The sequence below is a fragment of the Magnolia sinica genome, chromosome 16 (genome assembly GCF_029962835.1).
Source record: "Magnolia sinica isolate HGM2019 chromosome 16, MsV1, whole genome shotgun sequence".
Taxonomy (NCBI): domain Eukaryota; kingdom Viridiplantae; phylum Streptophyta; class Magnoliopsida; order Magnoliales; family Magnoliaceae; genus Magnolia; species Magnolia sinica.
Genome location: NC_080588.1, coordinates 67,185,702 through 67,205,115, shown reverse-complemented (window position 1 = coordinate 67,205,115; position 19,414 = coordinate 67,185,702). Strand labels below are relative to the sequence as shown.

General features: G+C 40.3%; 1 protein-coding gene across 2 annotated transcripts; it reads left to right on the top strand.

Moving 5' to 3' along the window:
• Positions 1 to 7,767: 7,767 nt before the first annotated feature.
• Positions 7,768 to 19,049, top strand: LOC131229247 (kinesin-like protein KIN-14R). 2 transcript variants are annotated; one of them, XM_058225149.1, is made up of 19 exons: positions 7,768 to 8,251; positions 9,555 to 9,856; positions 10,269 to 10,440; positions 10,787 to 10,854; positions 10,937 to 11,120; positions 11,476 to 11,585; positions 11,667 to 11,766; positions 12,292 to 12,378; positions 12,453 to 12,629; positions 12,849 to 13,122; positions 13,562 to 13,723; positions 14,094 to 14,309; positions 14,394 to 14,431; positions 14,786 to 14,949; positions 15,071 to 15,196; positions 15,651 to 15,779; positions 15,890 to 15,955; positions 16,628 to 16,696; positions 18,431 to 19,049. In XM_058225149.1, the coding sequence occupies exons 1-19, from the start codon at positions 7,876 to 7,878 to the stop codon at positions 18,926 to 18,928; spliced, it is 3,318 nt and encodes a 1,105-aa protein (XP_058081132.1). In that variant the 5' UTR covers positions 7,768 to 7,875; the 3' UTR covers positions 18,929 to 19,049. The 2 variants fall into 2 exon arrangements, with proteins under 2 accessions (XP_058081132.1, XP_058081131.1); XM_058225148.1 differs by having other exon boundaries at positions 10,784 to 10,854.
• Positions 19,050 to 19,414: the final 365 nt, after the last annotated feature.

The window sequence follows — 19,414 nt, the reverse complement described above, 5'->3', positions numbered from 1 at the left end:
AAGACCCACCGTGCCATGTCGGGTTTATGGGCTTTTGGAGTGCTAAGCCCGAGTTTGGCCCGATTTACAAGGGGCTTCTATTTTAAGCTCGAGCTCGACGGTTGGGCCTGTACACCACCCCAAACCTGGCCCAATACAAGCTAAGCCCAAAGGCCCGTCGGGACTACACGGCCCATTGACTGCCCTAGAGATAAGCCGTGCTCTTAGTTGATCGGATGATCCAGTGCATCCTTAATTTGGCCTCTTTTTTAGCCAATGGTTACGATTGCCTAACAAAATTGATCCTTACAATCACAAGCAATTCATGGCGTCTCTAACAAATACATGGATTAGATTGTTGATTCTACCTAAAAAGTTTTTAATGGTGGGCGTTCAATCACCACCGTTTCCTATGGTGTAGCATGCTTGAGATGTTGATTGGCTTCATCTTTTAGCTCATATCCTAAAATGAGCTGGAAAAATGGATGGACGGCATAGATATTTAAAAAAACATACACAGTCATGTGACCATTGATCTCAATGGTTTAGGATCCACCAAAATTGCATCCAACTTTCAGGCAACTGCCCAAAATGGATGAAATCCACCGTCCATCAGCTACAGCATTCATTGTTTTGTTTTCATCTCAAAAAACAAGCTGATCGAACGCAAGTGGGCCACCTCAGAAAATTATTCCTAAAAGCCTCTAACTTCACGTGGTTTGGCCCACCTGCTTTTCAGAATCTGTTAGTTTTAGAGCAATTATTTTATCCTTGGATGGCATATGATCATAGGCTATAGACAAAACCGACGGTGGATGTCCCATCTCAACTTTTTCCTACGGTGGGCCTCGCCGTGATGTGTCGCTTCCACACGTTTCTTCAACTCATTTTAGCCCATTAGACCAAAATTGCAGCATGTCCAAAGCTTAAGTGGATCCCACTGTTTCAATGTGGTGTGGTTTACTTAAAATTTGGATATACTTCAATTTTGGACTCATGTACCAAAATGAGCTGTAAAAACAGATGGACGGCGTGGATGATACATATGTATCACAGTGTGCCCCATGTCATACAAAGTTTACTCAGCACTTTATGGCGTGCTTGAGTTAGTACGCCATCCCCGTCCGTGGGAGTATACTGTATACCTGAAGGGCGTGGATTGCCTGCACCCGAACTTCTTCCTACGGATGCGATTGCGTACTGAGTAATTCAAAACTCAGTGGGGCCCACCCTGATGTATATGTCTTATGTAAGCCGTCCATTTGTTTTTTGGATCATTTTATCGAATGAACGGGTTTGATGTGACCGTATAAACCGGTTGTATGATAAATAAATATTACTGTGGGCTTTAAGAAGGTTTCAGCTGTGGACGTCATTATCCCCACTTTTTTCTGTGGTGTAGTTCACTTGAGTTTTGACTATGCTTTAATTTTGGATTGATGCTGTTAAATGAGCCGGGAGAACAAATGGATTGATAGCATAGATAAGACACATACATCTATGGTGGACTCATATCATACTAAGTTACTTAATACTAGCATAGGAGGGACCATTCAAGGGCTCGTAAGGGGCCCATATGATGTATGGGTTTTATTCACTTCATTTATCTATGTTCTCGTATCATTTTAAAGTACAATCCTAAAAAATAAGGCAAATTCAAGACTCAAGCAGACCACAGCACAAGATATAACATTGATAATAATGTTGTAAATGCCGTCCTATGAACAAGTGTATGGAATTATACCCTCACTTTTTTGGCTTTCTTTGTCAGGCATTTTTTGTTTGATTTAATTTAAATATGGGATTGATTCAGAAGTAAAAATGTATTTGACTTGGAATCGTCATTAGTCAAATACGACTTCAGAATCTATATTTGATCAGAACCCATATAATGGCCTAAAGGACTAGAAATCAGAAGATTTCTCTACTCAAATGACTCCTGGGTTGGTTTTCATCGTAAATTCTGAGTAATGATCTCAGTTACGAAAAGTAAATGATTAAGCACCATTTTTTACCTGTGCAATACACGGTTTCTACTTTACAAGACTATATAATTTTTGAGAGGGTTCACGTGGACTTCCAACCCCATAAAGTTAAGCCATACTAACTAGGCTTCAGAGCATGAGTAGACGAAATAAATAATAGTAAAATCAGTATTAAAATAAAAGAGTTAAGTTATACTGCACTGAGTTATAAGACCCTATATAGGTGAAATAAAGAAAATAAAATTTAACTTTATTTTATAGAATTTAAGACTCCATGTAAGCACGCAAAATGAAAAACATATAATTAAAAAACAGTATTGAATAAATAAAATAAAAAAGTAAGTGCGTGAATTACTAGTATTCTGGTATGTGTAAGTGCGTGAATTACTGGTATTCTGGTATGTGCAAAATGAAATATAATTTAATTCAGAATATAAGAAGAAAATGAGAAATTAGACACCCTTTTTGATTAAAAGAGATGATCAGATGTCCCAAATTACAACCATATTCAATGACTTCAGTATCTTTTGACTTTGCCTTTAATTGACAGGTAGTCTAGCGATGAAGAATTTTCAGAGGCGGTGGAAGGTCACATAAACATCAAATATGTGGAAAAAAAAAAACACTGAATGCAATGAAGATTAGCTCTGAAAATTTGGCAGAACCTTTGCACCATGCCGATTCCACCCTCGCCCTCTTTAGACCTTCTCTCACTTCCTCGATCTCTGTCTCTAGCTCTCCTTGTTTCCTTCCTTTTTCTCTCCATTTTTTGGTTTGCAATGAGTGACTTTAAATAAACATGAGAAGACCTCGAGCAGTGACACTGTGACAAGGCCTACGATTTGTACACTGTCATAAACCTAGAGTCGGTCTACTGGTCCCAATCTTGCATAGACTTGTTATACCTTAGGAATTCTGTTTATACAGGTGTGCTTGAGATAATGCTCCTCCTTGACCTAACATCTGTACATCTCATCAGTGGATCCAACTTAATAACAGTCTCTAAAACTTGCTCTTAATTGTAGCAGGTGCTTTGACTAAAGCCCCGCTTAAAGTCAATGAGTGATATTCAACCTCATCTGCCATTGAAAAATTCTTGAGAGCCATAGGTTTTGGACACAGGCTGATATTTGTGTTTTCCCTTTATCCCTTTCCGTGAGATCTCATGAAGATGTCACTGTGGGACCTAAGAAGGTTTCAACTGTGGAAATCATTATTCTCATTGTTTCCTATAGTATCATGCATTTGAGCTTTGGATGTGCTTCAATTTTAGGTTCAACTAAGGGCCTGTTTGGGAGTCGTGGATTTGGAACCCCCTTGATTCGGAGCCCTAGGATTGGAAACCCCTTGGATTTGCAATCCTCACAACGTGTTTGGCACCCTAGAGTGTGAATTAACTTTAATTCAAAAATACCTGTGCAAGGTATATTTATAAGGGTTTCAATTTAATTACTAAATTAACTTTAATATCTCTAATTAGTGAGATATATATTTTTTGACGCTATGGTTGTGATAAGCCCGCTGAAATATATGCTTTGTTTAAAAATGATGAAATTCCAAGTCTCGGATGGACCGTAAGCACAAGATCATGTTTGAGTGATGAACCAACGATTTTTAATTGTTAATTAATATGGACAATGTTTGGATGGTGCTGGACAGTGCTAATTTACATGGAGAATGTTTGGACGGTGCTGATCATCATTTGTGAGCTATCTGCCCATTAGAACGATAGTGTACAGTGAAACTCATGTCCCACCTGTAACTATTGAAATGATTTTACGTGTAATCCAAGCTCTCATCGTGGATTGCAAACCTCCTCAAAGAGGGGATTGGAAACCCCCTGCAATCCCGTCTCGTATACGGTGCCAAACGGCTCCTAAGATGAGTTGAAAAAATGTACAGACGGCCTGGATGAACCAATTTGATTTCTGCGAGCATTCATTAGGTTGATGACGAAAGGCAGGTAGGTAAACCGTAGACCTCGATAGTACGGAAGTTGTAGACATCTGACCACCGCCTGATGTGGCGCCTATTCTCCGCGAGCCACCAAAGGCTTCATTACACGTTGACCGTGGATCGTTGGATTTTTTTGGTCATTGTCTGCTTACAGCAATGGCCCGCGATGAGTGGACCAGCCAGATTTTTGTGCCACATAGTCTCCACCATTAGAGCCCACCTTCCACCTTATACACGGCTGGGATTTATCACAACCTTCCAGTTTGGCACCTGTGCAATGTGTAAAGTTGGGTGGATCCTAACCATGGCTATTTTAAGATTACGTTGACAATCTTTTTATCAGCCATTCATTGAAGGGCTATGCTTTTTCAATCTCCAAGGGGTGGGTGGGATCCCTTACTGTGGGGCCCACCGTGATGTATGTGCCTTACATTCACGCCGTCCATCCATAAATTCATTTTAAGTTATGGTTAAAAAACTGAAGCATATATAAATCTCAAGTGGATTATAGACGGATAGTACATGAAAACTCATTTTAAATTATGGTTCAAAAACCGAAACATAAACTCATTTTAAGTTATTGAATCCCCACCATTAAAAACTTCATGAGTCCATTAGATTGTTTATTTTCCATCCAACTTGTTGATAAGGTTACAAAGACCAATATAAAGAGCCCACACAAATATAATTTTAATCCAAAACTTGTATGTCCCCTAAGATATTTTTAATAGCTAATTACTATTTTTAAGTACCATGGTCCGCCTGAGATTTGGATCTACTTCATTTTTTAGACATCAAGGTGGGCCCCACACTCGCTCATCCCGTGGGGCCCACCTTGACGTGTGTATTGTATATCCATGCCGTCAATCTGTTTTCTCAGCTCATCTAAGGGCATTAGCCCAAAAATGAAGTAGGTCCGAATCTCAGTACAGTATAGAAACAGCGTTAATTGGAGATCCACCTTTAAAAACTTATTAGGGCCCACCTTAATGCCTGCTTTAATGTTTAATTTCCATCCAATCTGTTAATAATGTCATAAAAACATGGATGAAGGGATAGAACTAATATCAGCTTGATCCAAAACTTTAATGTCCCACGAGAAGATTTTAATGGTCAATTACAACTGTTTCAAGTGGTGTGGTCCACCTGAGATTTGGATCTACTTTATTTTTGGGCTCGTATCCTGAAATGCTTTGAAAAAACGGATGGACAGCGTGGATATAAAATAAATACATCAACGTAGGGCCCACCGTCAAGGCCGCACCATGTTTGGTGAGGATGGGGCCGCATCTAATCCCATGACCGAGCGCCACGTGGGGGAGGGTGAATGAGATCCACGCCATCCATCAGGAGTTCCACCTCATTTTCACGTATTAGTAACAAACCGGGCCGATCCAGAAATCAAATGGGTCACAACACAAGGAACAGTGTAAACTCATCCATAAAACTTCCAAATTCACGTGGCGTGGCTCATCCGATCTTCGGAATAGCCTGATATTCTGTACATCCATTCGTCCTTGTGGGATACGTAAGATGAATGGATTGGATCGCACATAGAAACCATGTTGATCCCAAACAATGTGGAAGGTTTTGATGGTGGTTATTCCCATAGCAACTTTTCCCTGTGGTGTGGGCTGCCTAAGTTTTTGATCGAACTAATTTAAGGACCAGGATCAAAACGTAGGGTAAGGCTTCTGATGGACGGTATCGATCTCCTACACATAGAGTCGTTACCCACATATTAGCACAAGTCCACCATATTGTACTACAGTCAACGGTCCACATGCGACTGTAAACGAGTTAGGGTGTGTTGAAAAAATTATCATATGCTTTTTCTTTTTATTTTCCGACCGAAAACTTATGTTATGAAGATAGATTTTTAGGTACTCAAAAAGAATTTTAAATAAAAATATCTCTAATTTTCAGATTAAAGCAGTTGAAAAAGTAAGAGTACTTTTATCTTTATTAGTTTGTCCATATAAGTAGAGATCTATATTGATAAGTAAGCTTGTTCAAGTCAAAAACAAAATAAATTAAGTGAATGAAAGGTCACATGTGGTAAAAATTACCCAGGTGTGTTTGGTCACACCAAATATCACGAGTTTTCATGATATTTTATACCAAATCAGATTGATTAATAATGACATATCATGATATTTTACTGTATTTGTGCAACCAAACACACCCTAAACAGTGAAAGGACGGTCCACATGCAACTGTAAAAGAGCTAGGGAGTGTTTGGTCGCACCAAATATCATGAGTTTTCCTGATATTTTGACCAGATCAGATTGATTAATGATGAGATATCATGATATTTCACGATATTTGTGCAACCAAACACACCTCAAACAGTGAAAGGATTGGTGCGTTTTAATCCTGGATGTCTACCGGGATGGGTCCCCCCTGATATGGGACTACGGACTAGTTAAGTCAACCCGCATGCCGGAAACGAATTGGCTACCCCCCCTCCCCCCAGCCAATGGCTGATGGTCGGTGGTATGTGAGCCCCACATTATGTATGTGTTTCATCCATGCCATCCATCAAATTTTCCAGATCATTTTATTTTTTAAGGCCAGAAATGAGGTATATCCAAATCTCAAGTGGACCACATTATAGGAAAAAAATTTGAATGAACGTAAACCATTAAAAACCTTTTGGGGGCCATAAAAGTTTTGGATCAAGCTTATTTTTGTTTTTTCCCATCATCTAGGCATGTATGACCTAATCAACAGATTAGATGTCAAATAAACAGTACAGTGAGCCTTAGGATGATTTTAATGGTGGATGTCCAATCAATATTGTTTTCCTTTGGTGTGGTCAACCTGAGATTTATATCCCTCTCAATTTTGGGATCAATGCCTAAAATGATCTGTAAAAATGGATGAAACACATACATCATGGTGGAGCCCACAGAGCACCGACCATCAGCCACGGGGCTGGTGGCAGGGGGAGTAGCCAATCCGTTTCCCCAGCATACCCAAGTCGCGTTAGGGCAGTCCTCATCCTTAAAATGTGGACGAGTGCTGTATTTCCCCTTAACCGTTTATTTTCAGGACATTAATTAAAGGGTCAGGATCTTCTGATATGGAAGATCTTCTTCAAAGCATACCCCATCCACGGTAGGGCCCATCAGATATACAGTTTAGATCGGGAGCGGATTGCCTGTGACCCCGGGCACAGAGATATATCTGTGGCCGGGGCTGTGTGGGACCCATAGAGATATTCGTGAAAAATCCACTCCGTCCATATGTTTTAAAAGATCCTAATAGACAATATTTTAAAAATAAGGCAGATCCAAGGCTCATGTGGGCCATACCACACGAAACAGATTGAACGGTTGGCGGTGACAGAAGTTTTGCATCAGGACGATATTTGTTCCTACAGTTTATCTGAGTGGTAATAATTCTATGAACGGTTTGGATGGCATATAAACATAATGGTCAGCTCCAGGAAGGTTTCAACGGTCCACTATTTTATTGGTGTTGCCCACCTGAGTTTTGGATGGGCCCGATTTTTATAATCCTGCACTATTATGGTCTTTCAAAACAGATGAACGGAGTGGATTTGTCACGGAAATCTCTGTGGAGCCACACAGCAATCCGCTCCCGTTTAGCACGTGTGTGTATTGGCACGTGCACTTGCCAGTATGGAAGACGATCTGATCGAGCATATCTATCGCAAAATGGTAGAGCCATCTCTACCGTCCATTCTAAGATGACTAATTGAATGTGTACAAACAACCGTTTTATCTGAACTGTTCATCGTCAGCCATCCATGGTGGGGTCCACTAAATGAAAGGTCCCGTTTCTATAGTTTACCCTGCCACGTGGACTGTGAAAAGGATGTCTGTATCGTATTACGATAGACACGGCTCTACCGTATCGATTTACTTTTAAAATTCCAAGGGTACTTTCGTCATTAGACGACTCCGACTGCAAAACATCATAGAATGTAATGGTCGGCGGATTCAAACGGTCATGTAAATTCGAAATTCGAAAGAGCGGAGAGCAAAAGAGAGAAAATTTCATTTCCTCCAAAGCACAGAAATCTTGCCAGAAAAAAGCTCTTGCGTGCAAAGATCTCGAAATTTCCGACGATATCAAAAGAGAAACCGTCGATCTCATGGAAGAGAACCATGATTCTTGTTTTCCCAGGATCTGCGATTGGGAGAAAGATTTGCAGAATTTCTCATCGCCTTCTCACAAAAAAGATGCGTTTTCAGGTGTTCGCATCGGTGGTGGTGGTGATTATGGAGTTTCTGTCGATTCGCCGCAATGTCTTTCTGGTTCGAGGCTAGTTCCTACCGGGTTTAATCAAATGAATTTCAGGGGTTTGTGTTTCTTTCATTATCTTTATCTTTTTTCCGTGTTAATATGAAATGGGTTTTCAAGATCTTGGATTTTTTTTTCAGTTCTCTCTGGTCTGATTTTGGGAAAACTGTTAAAAAATGCAGTAACTCGAATTGGGTTTTTAAGTGTTGGGGTTTTTCTATTTTCTTTCTTGGAATAGGGATTTGTTTTCTTGAAATGCATTGATTTGAATCTGACTTTTGTTGATCTTGTGGTGTTTGTTTTTTTCTTCTGTTCTCTGTTCATGTGGGTTGGAATCTTCAGATCATGAGGTTTCCTGCCTCTGTCCGTCCATTCAGATTATTGGGGGAACCGGAATAATCTACAACACCTGTTTTATGCAGTACATAAAACACTCAAACTGTGGAGTCTACCTTGTTGTAGTATGTAAAATTCACTCAGTCCATCAGGTTAGACTATTATTTGGACTGTAAATGCAGAAGATAAGCCTGATTAAGAACTCATATGGGCCACAACGTTGGAAACTTGTAAAATTGCTCCCAGAACCGCTAAGTTCACACGGTGTGGCCCACCTGAGTTTTTTTTTCTTTTAACGGGCTGATCTTTTTTTAATCTTCTCTTCATCCTGGTGAGGTACACCTGATTGACGGGTTTGATGAAAGATACACACCATGGTGGCTCCACACACAGACCTATGGTTGGCATCCCATCGCTGTTGTTCCATGTTTTGTACCCATCTGAGTAGTGGGTCTAGCTGATTTTTGGTCTTATGGCTTAACATTGACAATAGAACCTGATAGACGGTGTGGGTTTGCATATACAACATCGTGGGCCCCATAGACTGGTTTTGCACACTATGTAAAATGGATGTTGTAGAGAATTCCAGAGCATTGTTGGGTCTTACTGTTTGAAATTTAAGGTATTATGCTATCCTTGGCTCAAGTTATGGGCATTTTCATTAGGACCAGCATTAGTTACAGGCAGCCTAGCATTTAGTGATTCAGTTCATTTGTCTTCTGGGCCCCACCTTGGATGAGTGATGGTCAAGCAATCTCCTTCATCTAACAATCCCAGCCATCCAATTGGTGGATATATCCATTGCATATGGAGCATTGGATGTGTAGTTCCTTTTACAACTGTCCGCTCGTGGGCCACTTTCATTGGGTCTTCGGATATCGAAATTTTGTTGATTTTTCTTGCTTGGGTTCTTTTAGCTCTTGGGCAGTCCTCCCCACCCCCCCTCCAAATACTATTAGAATTTGATTTTTTAGTATTTTGTATTTTCTATTTCCTCTGAGATTTTGGGATTTTGCGTTTGTTTAGCAGGGGATTGTGTGCTGTTTGTGAATGCTGGAGGTGGGGCTATTAAGGGATTAGATTCCAGATTGAATCTCAAGGGTGATTTTTGTTTTCAAGGAGGGGATATAATAAGAACAGATGAGAGTATAATCAATGGTGGCGATTACCCATTGGTTTATCAATCCGCACGTTATGGAGATTTCTATTACCAGTTTGATGATCTTCTTCCTGGGGATTATCTCGTCGATTTGCATTTCGCAGAGATCGTGAACACGAACGGGCCGAAAGGAATGAGAGTCTTTAACGTCTTTGTGCAGGAGGAGAAGGCAAGAGACAATCTTCTGTAATCACTGCATAGCAATGCTACTATGAAACAAGTTTCATCTAAGTTCTCTGTGGCAAATTGTATGGTATCGGTAATCAGGAACATTGGTCTGGTGGGCCACCACATGGATGCGCTCTAGGCTAGAAATGGTTGTGACAACTCTGACCATCCACTTGCAGTAAGTTCTGCCGCTGTGAATGTGGACCATCGCCCATCTTATGACTTAATTATTACCTTTCTAGGCAACTGATTGGATGGCTACTGTAGCCCGATCACTTGACTTTACAGACATGGCTTATCTGCTTGGTGGCCATCATATGAATGGTCCTGATCACCTGTACAATAGATATGTTTCTGTGTACCTTATGAATCATAAGCAAATCTCTGAAATGTCTCCATGTGAGAAGCTGCAGGTTGTGTCTGAACTCGATATATATTCTGTCGTTGGAGCCAATAAGCCTTTGCAGCTGGTCGATGTCAGGGTTCCCATCGTAGACAATGGGGCAATGGTTATAAGGTTTAAGGCGATTCGCGGAAGCGCTGTCGTTTGTGGAATTTGCATCAGAAATGCATCAAAGCCATCAAGTCCTCTCTCTCTCTCTCTCTCTCTCTCTCTCTCTCTCTCTCTCTCTCTCTCTCTCTCATAACCAAATTACTATGATCCAATTCAATATAAAACGAAAATCAGAAAAAAAGAAAGAAAGAAAAAGAAACTATCCCACACCTAGCATGGTCTTCTCTTTCTAATGAAAAACCATCCATTCCGTCAAAATGTTCAAACCACTTGTGAATTGGGGTACATCCAAATGAGCCCATGTTTTTATTAAATGACAATGTTACAATTCAATTCAATTCATCATCCAAATTCCTTCATCGATCTACCAGTCGCAGATTTTTATTTTGAGTTGTCTTGCTACTTGAATTTCAGCAGCCTTGGTGAAGCCTGAGTATCGCGTTTGTAACAACTGCTCTACCAAGATGGAAGTTTCTCCGACTTGGGTCAGAAATTTATGATTCAAATTTGAACTTTAAAACATCCCGATAGAAGTACACTATGTTTATTTTGCCTTATGGTTTGCAGAATAGGGCTAGAACTGCAAAAGATATCGTCAAGTATGAGAAGAAGATACAGGAGCTGACAAGTCAATGCCAACTTAAAAACGACGAGTGCTACGAAGCTTGGATGTCTCTGGCAGCCACAAATGATCAATTAGAGAAGCTCAAAATGGAACTTGACAATAAGTTCTTTCGAGCTGAATTGCTCGGTAAGAAATCGTAGCCAAGGTGATTCATGGAGCATGTGGGTCCACCATGAAATCTAGCCCAAAAATGAGGCTGCTCTACTCATTAGGCAGGTCCACACGTATATAAGAAAAATGGGCAGTTAATAAAAATTACAAAGGGGTCCATATTCAATGTACAGTGTGGTGTGGTCCACCCAATGTGAAGACCGGCCTATTTTTGGGCTGCCCCATCTGATTCGTGGGCTTCCTGGATCTTGCTCGTGTGTGCCATGTTGATGTTTCTGTGCGATGACAATTCTTTTGCGGATTCCTTAGCAGTAGTTAGCACAGGCTCTTTCTCTAAAGGACATTGCACCTCTGATTTTATTCATTTTAGATCGAGATATGGATAAACAAGCAGCACTATTAAGGGATGTTTCTGATAGATATAAACACGATAAGAAGTTTTGGGTGGCATCAGTAAATGATTTAGAAGGAAAAATAAAGGTAATATTCCTACAAATCCGTTATTTGATTAGTTTGGAAATGTAGTTTCTTATTGTATTTCTTTATTGATATTCTTCTTAGGCGATGAAACATGAGCATGGCCAACTATCTAAGGAAGCACACAACTGCGCCGATTCGATTCCCGAATTGAATAAAATGGCATTTGCAGTCCAAGCATTAGGTAAGTTTGAATTCACTGATCTGTAACCAATATCAGATACGAAATGCTATTATGATGCATGCCTCATGGAAGCTCTATGAAGTATGCATCCCAACTGAAGGCTAAAAACATTGCAGCAATAGGATAAATAATTCAAAGTCAAGTGTGGATTGCTAATCACGTTTGAGTAAATTGTCCCCTTTTCCCGCCATGGGATGTGGGCCTTAACCAAATCAAATGTCATGATGATCAGGTGCTAATGTGACATGTACCATAGAGATGTTTTGGTGCACACTTCATGTATCTCCATGAAGTCCTTGCATCATATTAGCATTTGTCATACGAAATTTATTCATCCAACTCTTTGGGTTGCTAGTCGAATGTGGATCATTGATCAGGTTTGAGTGAATTTTCCCTTTTACCTGCCATGGTCCTGTGGGCCATTGACCAAGTCGACTGTAATGATGACCATGAATTAGTGCAACATGTACAATACAGATGACTTGGCATCATTCATCATATAACATGGTGTGTATCACCTTGTAGTTGCACAGTGCGAAGACCTTAAAGCCAAGTATGGAGAAGAGCTTGCGAAGAGGAAGAAGCTCCATAATCAAGTTCAGGAAATAAAGGGTATGCATTCTTTATGTGTATTATGCTGTTTAACACAAGAATCGGAGTGATCTGACCTTATACTTATATTTCAGGGAATATAAGGGTGTTTTGTAGGTGCCGCCCATTAAGCAAGGCGGAGGTCACATCTGGCTGTGCAACTATAGTGGACTTCAATGCTGCCAAGGACGGCGAACTTGGGCTATTGACAGGCGGGTCTTCAAAGAAAACCTTCAAATTCGACCGTGTTTATACTCCAAAGGACAATCAAGGTATGTGGATACCATCAATCTGTGATCGATACAAAGTATAGTTATATAACATGATTAAGTTGACAGATATAAAAGGAAATACAGTTTCTGGTCAAGCAACATCTGGGGCCCACCTTGTGGGTGATCCAAATTATGCATATGGTGGACCAATGATGCATGAGAGTCTTCTACTATGATGGACCAATGGTATTGAATTGGAATTTATTTTACTGTGAACAGTCGATGTGTTTGCGGATGCTTCTCCTATGGTGGTTTCAGTCCTAGATGGATACAACGTTTGCATCTTTGCATATGGGCAGACGGGGACCGGAAAAACCTTCACGATGGAGGGCAATGAGCACAACAGGGGAGTCAATTATCGGACTTTAGAGGAGCTTTTCAAATTTTCAAAGGAAAGGCAGGAGACTTTTGCCTATAACATATCTGTTAGCGTACTTGAAGTATATAACGAGCAGATCAGAGACTTGCTAGCCACATCTCCTTCATCAAAGAAGTACGGCTCGCATCTGAATCTTTAGTATTTTCTGGCCACATTCCCTACTCTAGCAACATGGCACGTTTGTGTAAGATCCGTACCATTCATTAGGTAGGCCCCACCAAAGTGCCGTGTGGATCCGAACTCAGGATGGTTAGTCATCAGTGGAGTCGCCCATGAACAAATTCACATACAATGTACATGTGTGGCCCACTTGATGACTGGATCAGCCTATTTTCATGTAAGGTTCATTGTAAATACACTGGTGGGGTACCTTTCTAAAAAAACACTGTTGGGGCCCACCCAATGAATGATTCAGACCTGAGTAGGATTTGATCCTACTGTTGCAACCTTTCTGTTAAGAAATAGATGTCGGCAATCTCTCTCTTCTTCTTCTTCTTTTTTTTTTCTTCTTTTTTTTTTTTCAGTTTTAACGTGGTTTATGACTGTATTTTAGATTGGAAATAAGACAAGCAGCTGAAGGATCTCATCACGTGCCGGGAATTGTTGAGGCCAAAGTTAACAACATAAAGGAGGTCTGGGATGTGTTGCAGGCAGGAAGCAACGCCAGGGCCGTTGGATCTAATAATGTCAATGAGCATAGTAGCCGATCTCACTGGTTGGTGTGCCCTTCTAGCATTCTATTCTGAGAATAATGGCTATTCACCAATGTTGCATTGCTCATGAGGTTGGGATCACTGTCCTTCAGCCGAAAAATAGGCATGTCAGGTCATCAGGTGGGCCACAATGTTCCAATTCATGTATACCAATAAAAATAAATAAAAGAATGGTCCAATTTGCATACAGGTATGGCCCAACCGACGATTGGGGGTAGCCTGGTGTTTGGGCCTTGACATGGTGGGACTGGGACCCCAACTGATGAACAATAAGATCCTTCATGTTGGTAGGTATGAGGAGAGTGATATTTTTGTGAATCCTACTGTTCAATTCATTTCGGAGTTTTATTCTTCTCGCATTTGTTTACTCAGCATGCTTTGCATAATGGTAAAATCCAAGAATCTGATGAATGGAGAATGCACGAAGAGCAAGCTTTGGCTTGTGGACTTGGCAGGCAGCGAGCGGCTTGCAAAGACGGATGCACAAGGGGAGCGGCTCAAGGAAGCTCAGAACATCAACAGATCGCTCTCAGCCCTTGGAGATGTCATATCAGCCCTGGCATCTAAAAGCAGTCACATTCCATATAGGTTTGATTCTAGTTACTGGGACCCATGAGAACAATTCAGCCCAATCTTTGATTTTTCTAATTTGATTCTTGTGGGTATTTCCAGGAATTCCAAGTTGACACATTTACTTCAAGATTCATTAGGTATCTTTTTCTTGATTGATATTCATCTCATCTCTTTCTATCCATTTAGTGTTATTTTGAGAGGTGACCCATCAAGGGGCCATTGCATGTAGATGATCTGGCCTAAAAAATAAGTGAGTCCACTAATCAGGTGGGCCACATGTACGGAAACATGGACTGCAAAAGAAAGGCCAAATTTCCATGTTCAGTGTATGCATGTGATATGGTGGGAAAGGGAATTTTGGACTTAGCAAAACTCAATTTAATCTAACTATTTGTTCTATCTAATATCAATACATTTTTTTATTTTTATTTTACATCAAACTGCAATTTTCTTCCATTCGATTCTTAGACTTCCTTTTTCTTGAAATGAAGGGGGTGACTCAAAGACGCTGATGTTCGTGCAAATAAGCCCTTCAGATAATGACTTGGGTGAGACGCTGAGTTCGTTGAATTTTGCAGCTCGAGTTCGAGGGGTTGAGCTAGGTCCTGCAAAGAAGCAGATCGACACTGGCGAGCTTCAAAAGATGAAACTGATGGTAGGCTCTAAAGCAGATCGAAGTAATGCAGTTTGATTGTCGCATCTCAATTGCTAGTATGTATGTTACGTATGATTTAGATTAAAAACTGATCTTTTTCCTGATCGGATTTCACCTGAAGCTCGACAAAGCAAGGCAAGAATTGAGATGTAAAGATGAGTCTCTACGGAATCTGGAAGAGAACCGTCAGACCATTGAAAACAAACTCAGAAGCAATGATCAGATTATTAGAAACCAGCAGGACAAGGTAGGTTGTATTTGTATGTAGTGAAGGTAGCATGTGATCCTCAACTGAACCAGATGGTGCTTTTAATTCATTCCAGCAGCTAATATGGGTGGGGTCCAACTACCAGTGGTCCAATTTGTTTGTCTAGTGGCTCAATCACAGATAGGCCATTCCCCAAGAATCCCTTCCTGCATGATGCGAATGGTGAACTGCAAATGGACAGGTCGGCCAATGGTCTGCATTCAACAGCTATGATGATGTTGGGGTACTGAAATTATTTGGATCATGACTCACCATTGATGGGGTCCACCAGATAAAGCAATTTCGATCATTGAAAGGTGGCCCCACCATTTCGCTCAACTAACATTGTATACTTTCTCAACGCAGCATAAACCACCGCACCACTACTAATTACTATGTCAATCCAAAGCTGTTAAAGCTGCTTAGATATTTATGATATTTTTGAGTTTTGAAGGTCAAAGAACTTGAAGGCCAGATTCAATCAAAGACGGAGTCACTACAAACCCAATCGGAGAGGCAACTGTGGCAACTCTCGGAGAAATTGAAAGGGAGGGAAGAAATGTGCATGGCACTTGAACAAAAGGTTGGTTTGAATGGGGAAAAAACTGCTGAAAACAATATGGATTTGCTCATATTCAGATTGAAGAACATTGATTTTCAACAACTAACTTGTGTTATGCATGCTTTAAAAAGGTGGAGGAGCTTGAAATCCGACTGAAAGAACAACAGCGTGCGGCATCTATGGCACTACAGCTTAAGGTTTGCAAACTCTTTATTCATCCTACTGTCAGAAAAAAAATGTGGGTCAATAGCCCAGTGATCAAGAATAGTATCCTGATGCCTTCATTCCATGCAAGTGGGGCCCATCATCCACTGATCCAGACCTTTGATATGGTGGCCTTTGTTCAGTGGCCTCACAAACAGGCAGTTAAGGAAAAAGAACAACCGTCTTGGAAAAAAGGGCGAAAGATTATATTGGCTAGTTACTTCTAGTCAATGACTTTGGAGCATCCTTCATCAGCAGTCTTGAAAAAAAGGGCAAAAGATTATATTGGCTAGTTACTTCTAGTCAATGACTGTGGAGCATCCTTCATCAGCAGTGTGGGGGCCCATCAAATTAACAGTTTGGATCTAGTCCTTTGGTCTCTCCAAATTGGAAGATCCAAATAACCCTTTGATCAGTGGCCTCACAAACACACAGTGAAGGAAAAATACCAGCAACCATTTTGAAAAGGCCAAAGACTGGGTTTTTCTAGGAACTATCAGTCAAGGACTTTGGAGGATCCTCCATCCCACAGTGTGGGGCCCCATAAGATTAACGGTCTGAATTACTGAAAACATGGCCTCCACCTGATCAAGTATCAAAACTCAATAGTATGTTACAAAGAAAGACAGAGGCTGTAACTAACTTCTGCTCTACATTCTACCCAGGTTGAGGAGTTGGAAAATGAGCTTAAAGAGCGACAACAACACTCGAAGTCTTCTGTCCTTGAACAAAAGGTTGTTGCACCCATTTGAACTTATCTTCTCGTTGGCTAAGGCTTCATTTTGAGAAGAATTGCAAACTATAGATACCCCACCCCACTTGACAATGGATTAACCGATTGGACCAATCAGGAGGGCCACTTCTTTCAAAGAATTATAACCATTAGATTAGGTTATATATGTCCCTAACATGAGCAAAAAAGCCCCAAAATCTTGACTTTTTTACCCACGCCATGTGTCACCCACCATTTCTCTTTTTGTGCTATGTGTCATTGTCTGTTTTTTTTTTTTATGCAACAAGTCTCTTTTATCTTTTTGTATCTCCTTACGATAAAATGACATGTGGCTCCTACATACATTTACTTGTAAAGGTCTCCAAAATTATCATAAAAACTTACTTCAAGATCTAATGAGAGTGTCACATGTTCGAGGGTATCCAAGAACCAATCAAAGCAAGACATGCTATTTTGTCCTTCACCCAGTCCCCAACCAATGTTTGAAGTATCGGTATCACTAGCTAGGGTATGAAAACAATACTGATATCGCTGGTGACCGGAAATACAGAAAAACATTGGGGAAACAGTTGAATTTTTTAGTGAAACTTTAGGAGATTTTTTTAGTGAAACTTTAGGAGATGCTAAAATACACATTTGCATATTTAGGAATCAAAGAATTGCAAAAAATAATGCATACATAATAAGTTTCAAGTTAATGGGGGCCTAAAAGCATGTGTTGTCATAAGAAATCAGTCCAACCATCCCATCTATCCATTCAACCAACCATCCAACCGTCCAATGAGAAGGTGCGCCCCTAAAGCTCACCTAAATATTGGGGTAGTTTGAACAATGCTCCCAACTATCCCCCTCTCCATCAATTCACGCCTAAAGCTCATCTAAATACGAGCCCTACAACTTTAACCACCCCCAACCATCCAATGAGAAGGTGCGCCCCACATCTAAGAGACAATCAGAGCAACCAAGCAAGATATGTTCTATTTTGACCCTCACCTATCTCAAAATAACCAAAATGTTATTATCCTCAATATTAAAGGGCATTCCTCCTCTCATTTCCACAACAAGCCTTACACATCTAGTGAGTAAGGCTTGAGTGTGTGAGGCTTCTTCTTCCCCATAGGATATTTCCTTAGCTTCCATCCATTCCCTTGTGAGAAGGTTTTAGAGTAGGGTGAGGATCAGAGAGCCCTGATCTTTTTCTCTAATCGAGGAGCTTTAATGTTCTTCCCTTCTCCACTCATATCTCTAATTAAGGCCTTTTGTTGTTTTGATTAAAAAATAATAATTTATGAAGTAGTTTTAGAGGTCTAAGAGCTCCGATCATTTTCTCTTTCAAATAGTAGTGTGCAGTTCTTTCCTCTTTACTCATATTTCTTGCCATCAGTTAACCCAAGCTTGTCTACCATTTTTCTGTACATTGCTTGCTTTGTTGCATTGCTACACTCCTTGATTGTTCTTCTGCTTCATTTATTATTTCTTTAAAGCAATCTAGAATTCAAATCCCTCATAATCCTAAATCCTGTAAAGTAGAGACTGGACATTGGTATAGCCAGGAAAGAGTGCTTAACACTTTTCTTCGGTAATTGTGGACCTTACATGAAATTAATCAACGTAGACGATATGGAGTTCATTCTATCTAAACCGTTCATCTTTACCCATAGGTGATCATGGTTTTTGACCTGGATTCTGAAAGTGAAGTTACTGATATTGCTTTTTGTGCACTCTTTTGATACAGGTTAAGGAGCTCAATAACAAACTTAGAGAACAAGAACGACAGTCAGAGTCTATGATACTAGACTCCGCTGATAAGTCAAGAGCCACTCCTAATGAAGGAAAGGGACTCAGTGAGTCTACGAGCAATAAAAGCAATCTTAATATATTGAGAAGCTCGAACTCGTTCAACCGGATGAATCAAGGGCCCATTACGCTAAGTGGACCCAACTCGGATCATCAAATTAGAAGGAAGAGAGAAAGAAGAAGTGGAGCTGTTGGTAAGTCGGAGAACAATGACATGAGTTACACATCATCTTTCATAGAGAAGGACTTGCCAAGCGAGTTGAAAAGGCTAAGGCATATTGATTCGACAAAAGCAATGGGGAGGATTACAAAAACATCGAAGGCAGCTGCTCCTACAACAACAACTCAAAAGCTCTTTTCGCGTAATAAAATCAATAGACAGCATCAGGTTGGTGGAATCAAGGAGAGAGAGAAGACAAGAGGGTGGTTAAGATAGTCTTTTTCTTTCTTTGATTACACCTCAATGAATTTTTGATGAGTTGTGTATACATTGAAGCTAACTGCTATCATGTAATTTCTAATAGTTATGTGATATACTATGCGATATTCTCTTGCAATTATGATGTATCAATCCCATCCATTCATCTAATCTAGTTTAGATATGGTGGGTCATGCATAGCTGATCAAGATCATCCAAATTGTGCACTGGTCTGACAGTTGGAACTATTGGGGTCATGGACATCATTTTCTTTTTTACATATCCATTTCATGGAGAACGATTGGAAGGTTTCGATTATGTGACAAGTTCAAATTCTAGCTAGGTCCCATTGGCAGTTTTGCAAATGTGCCGTGTATGATGGATGGTCAAGAGTATATCCATGCGTGCACATCTCCACCATCCAGTGACACCTAGAGTACATCCCGATAGTGTTTTATTTTTGGGATTATGACCCACCAAAAAAAAAAAAAAAAAAACCTCGCT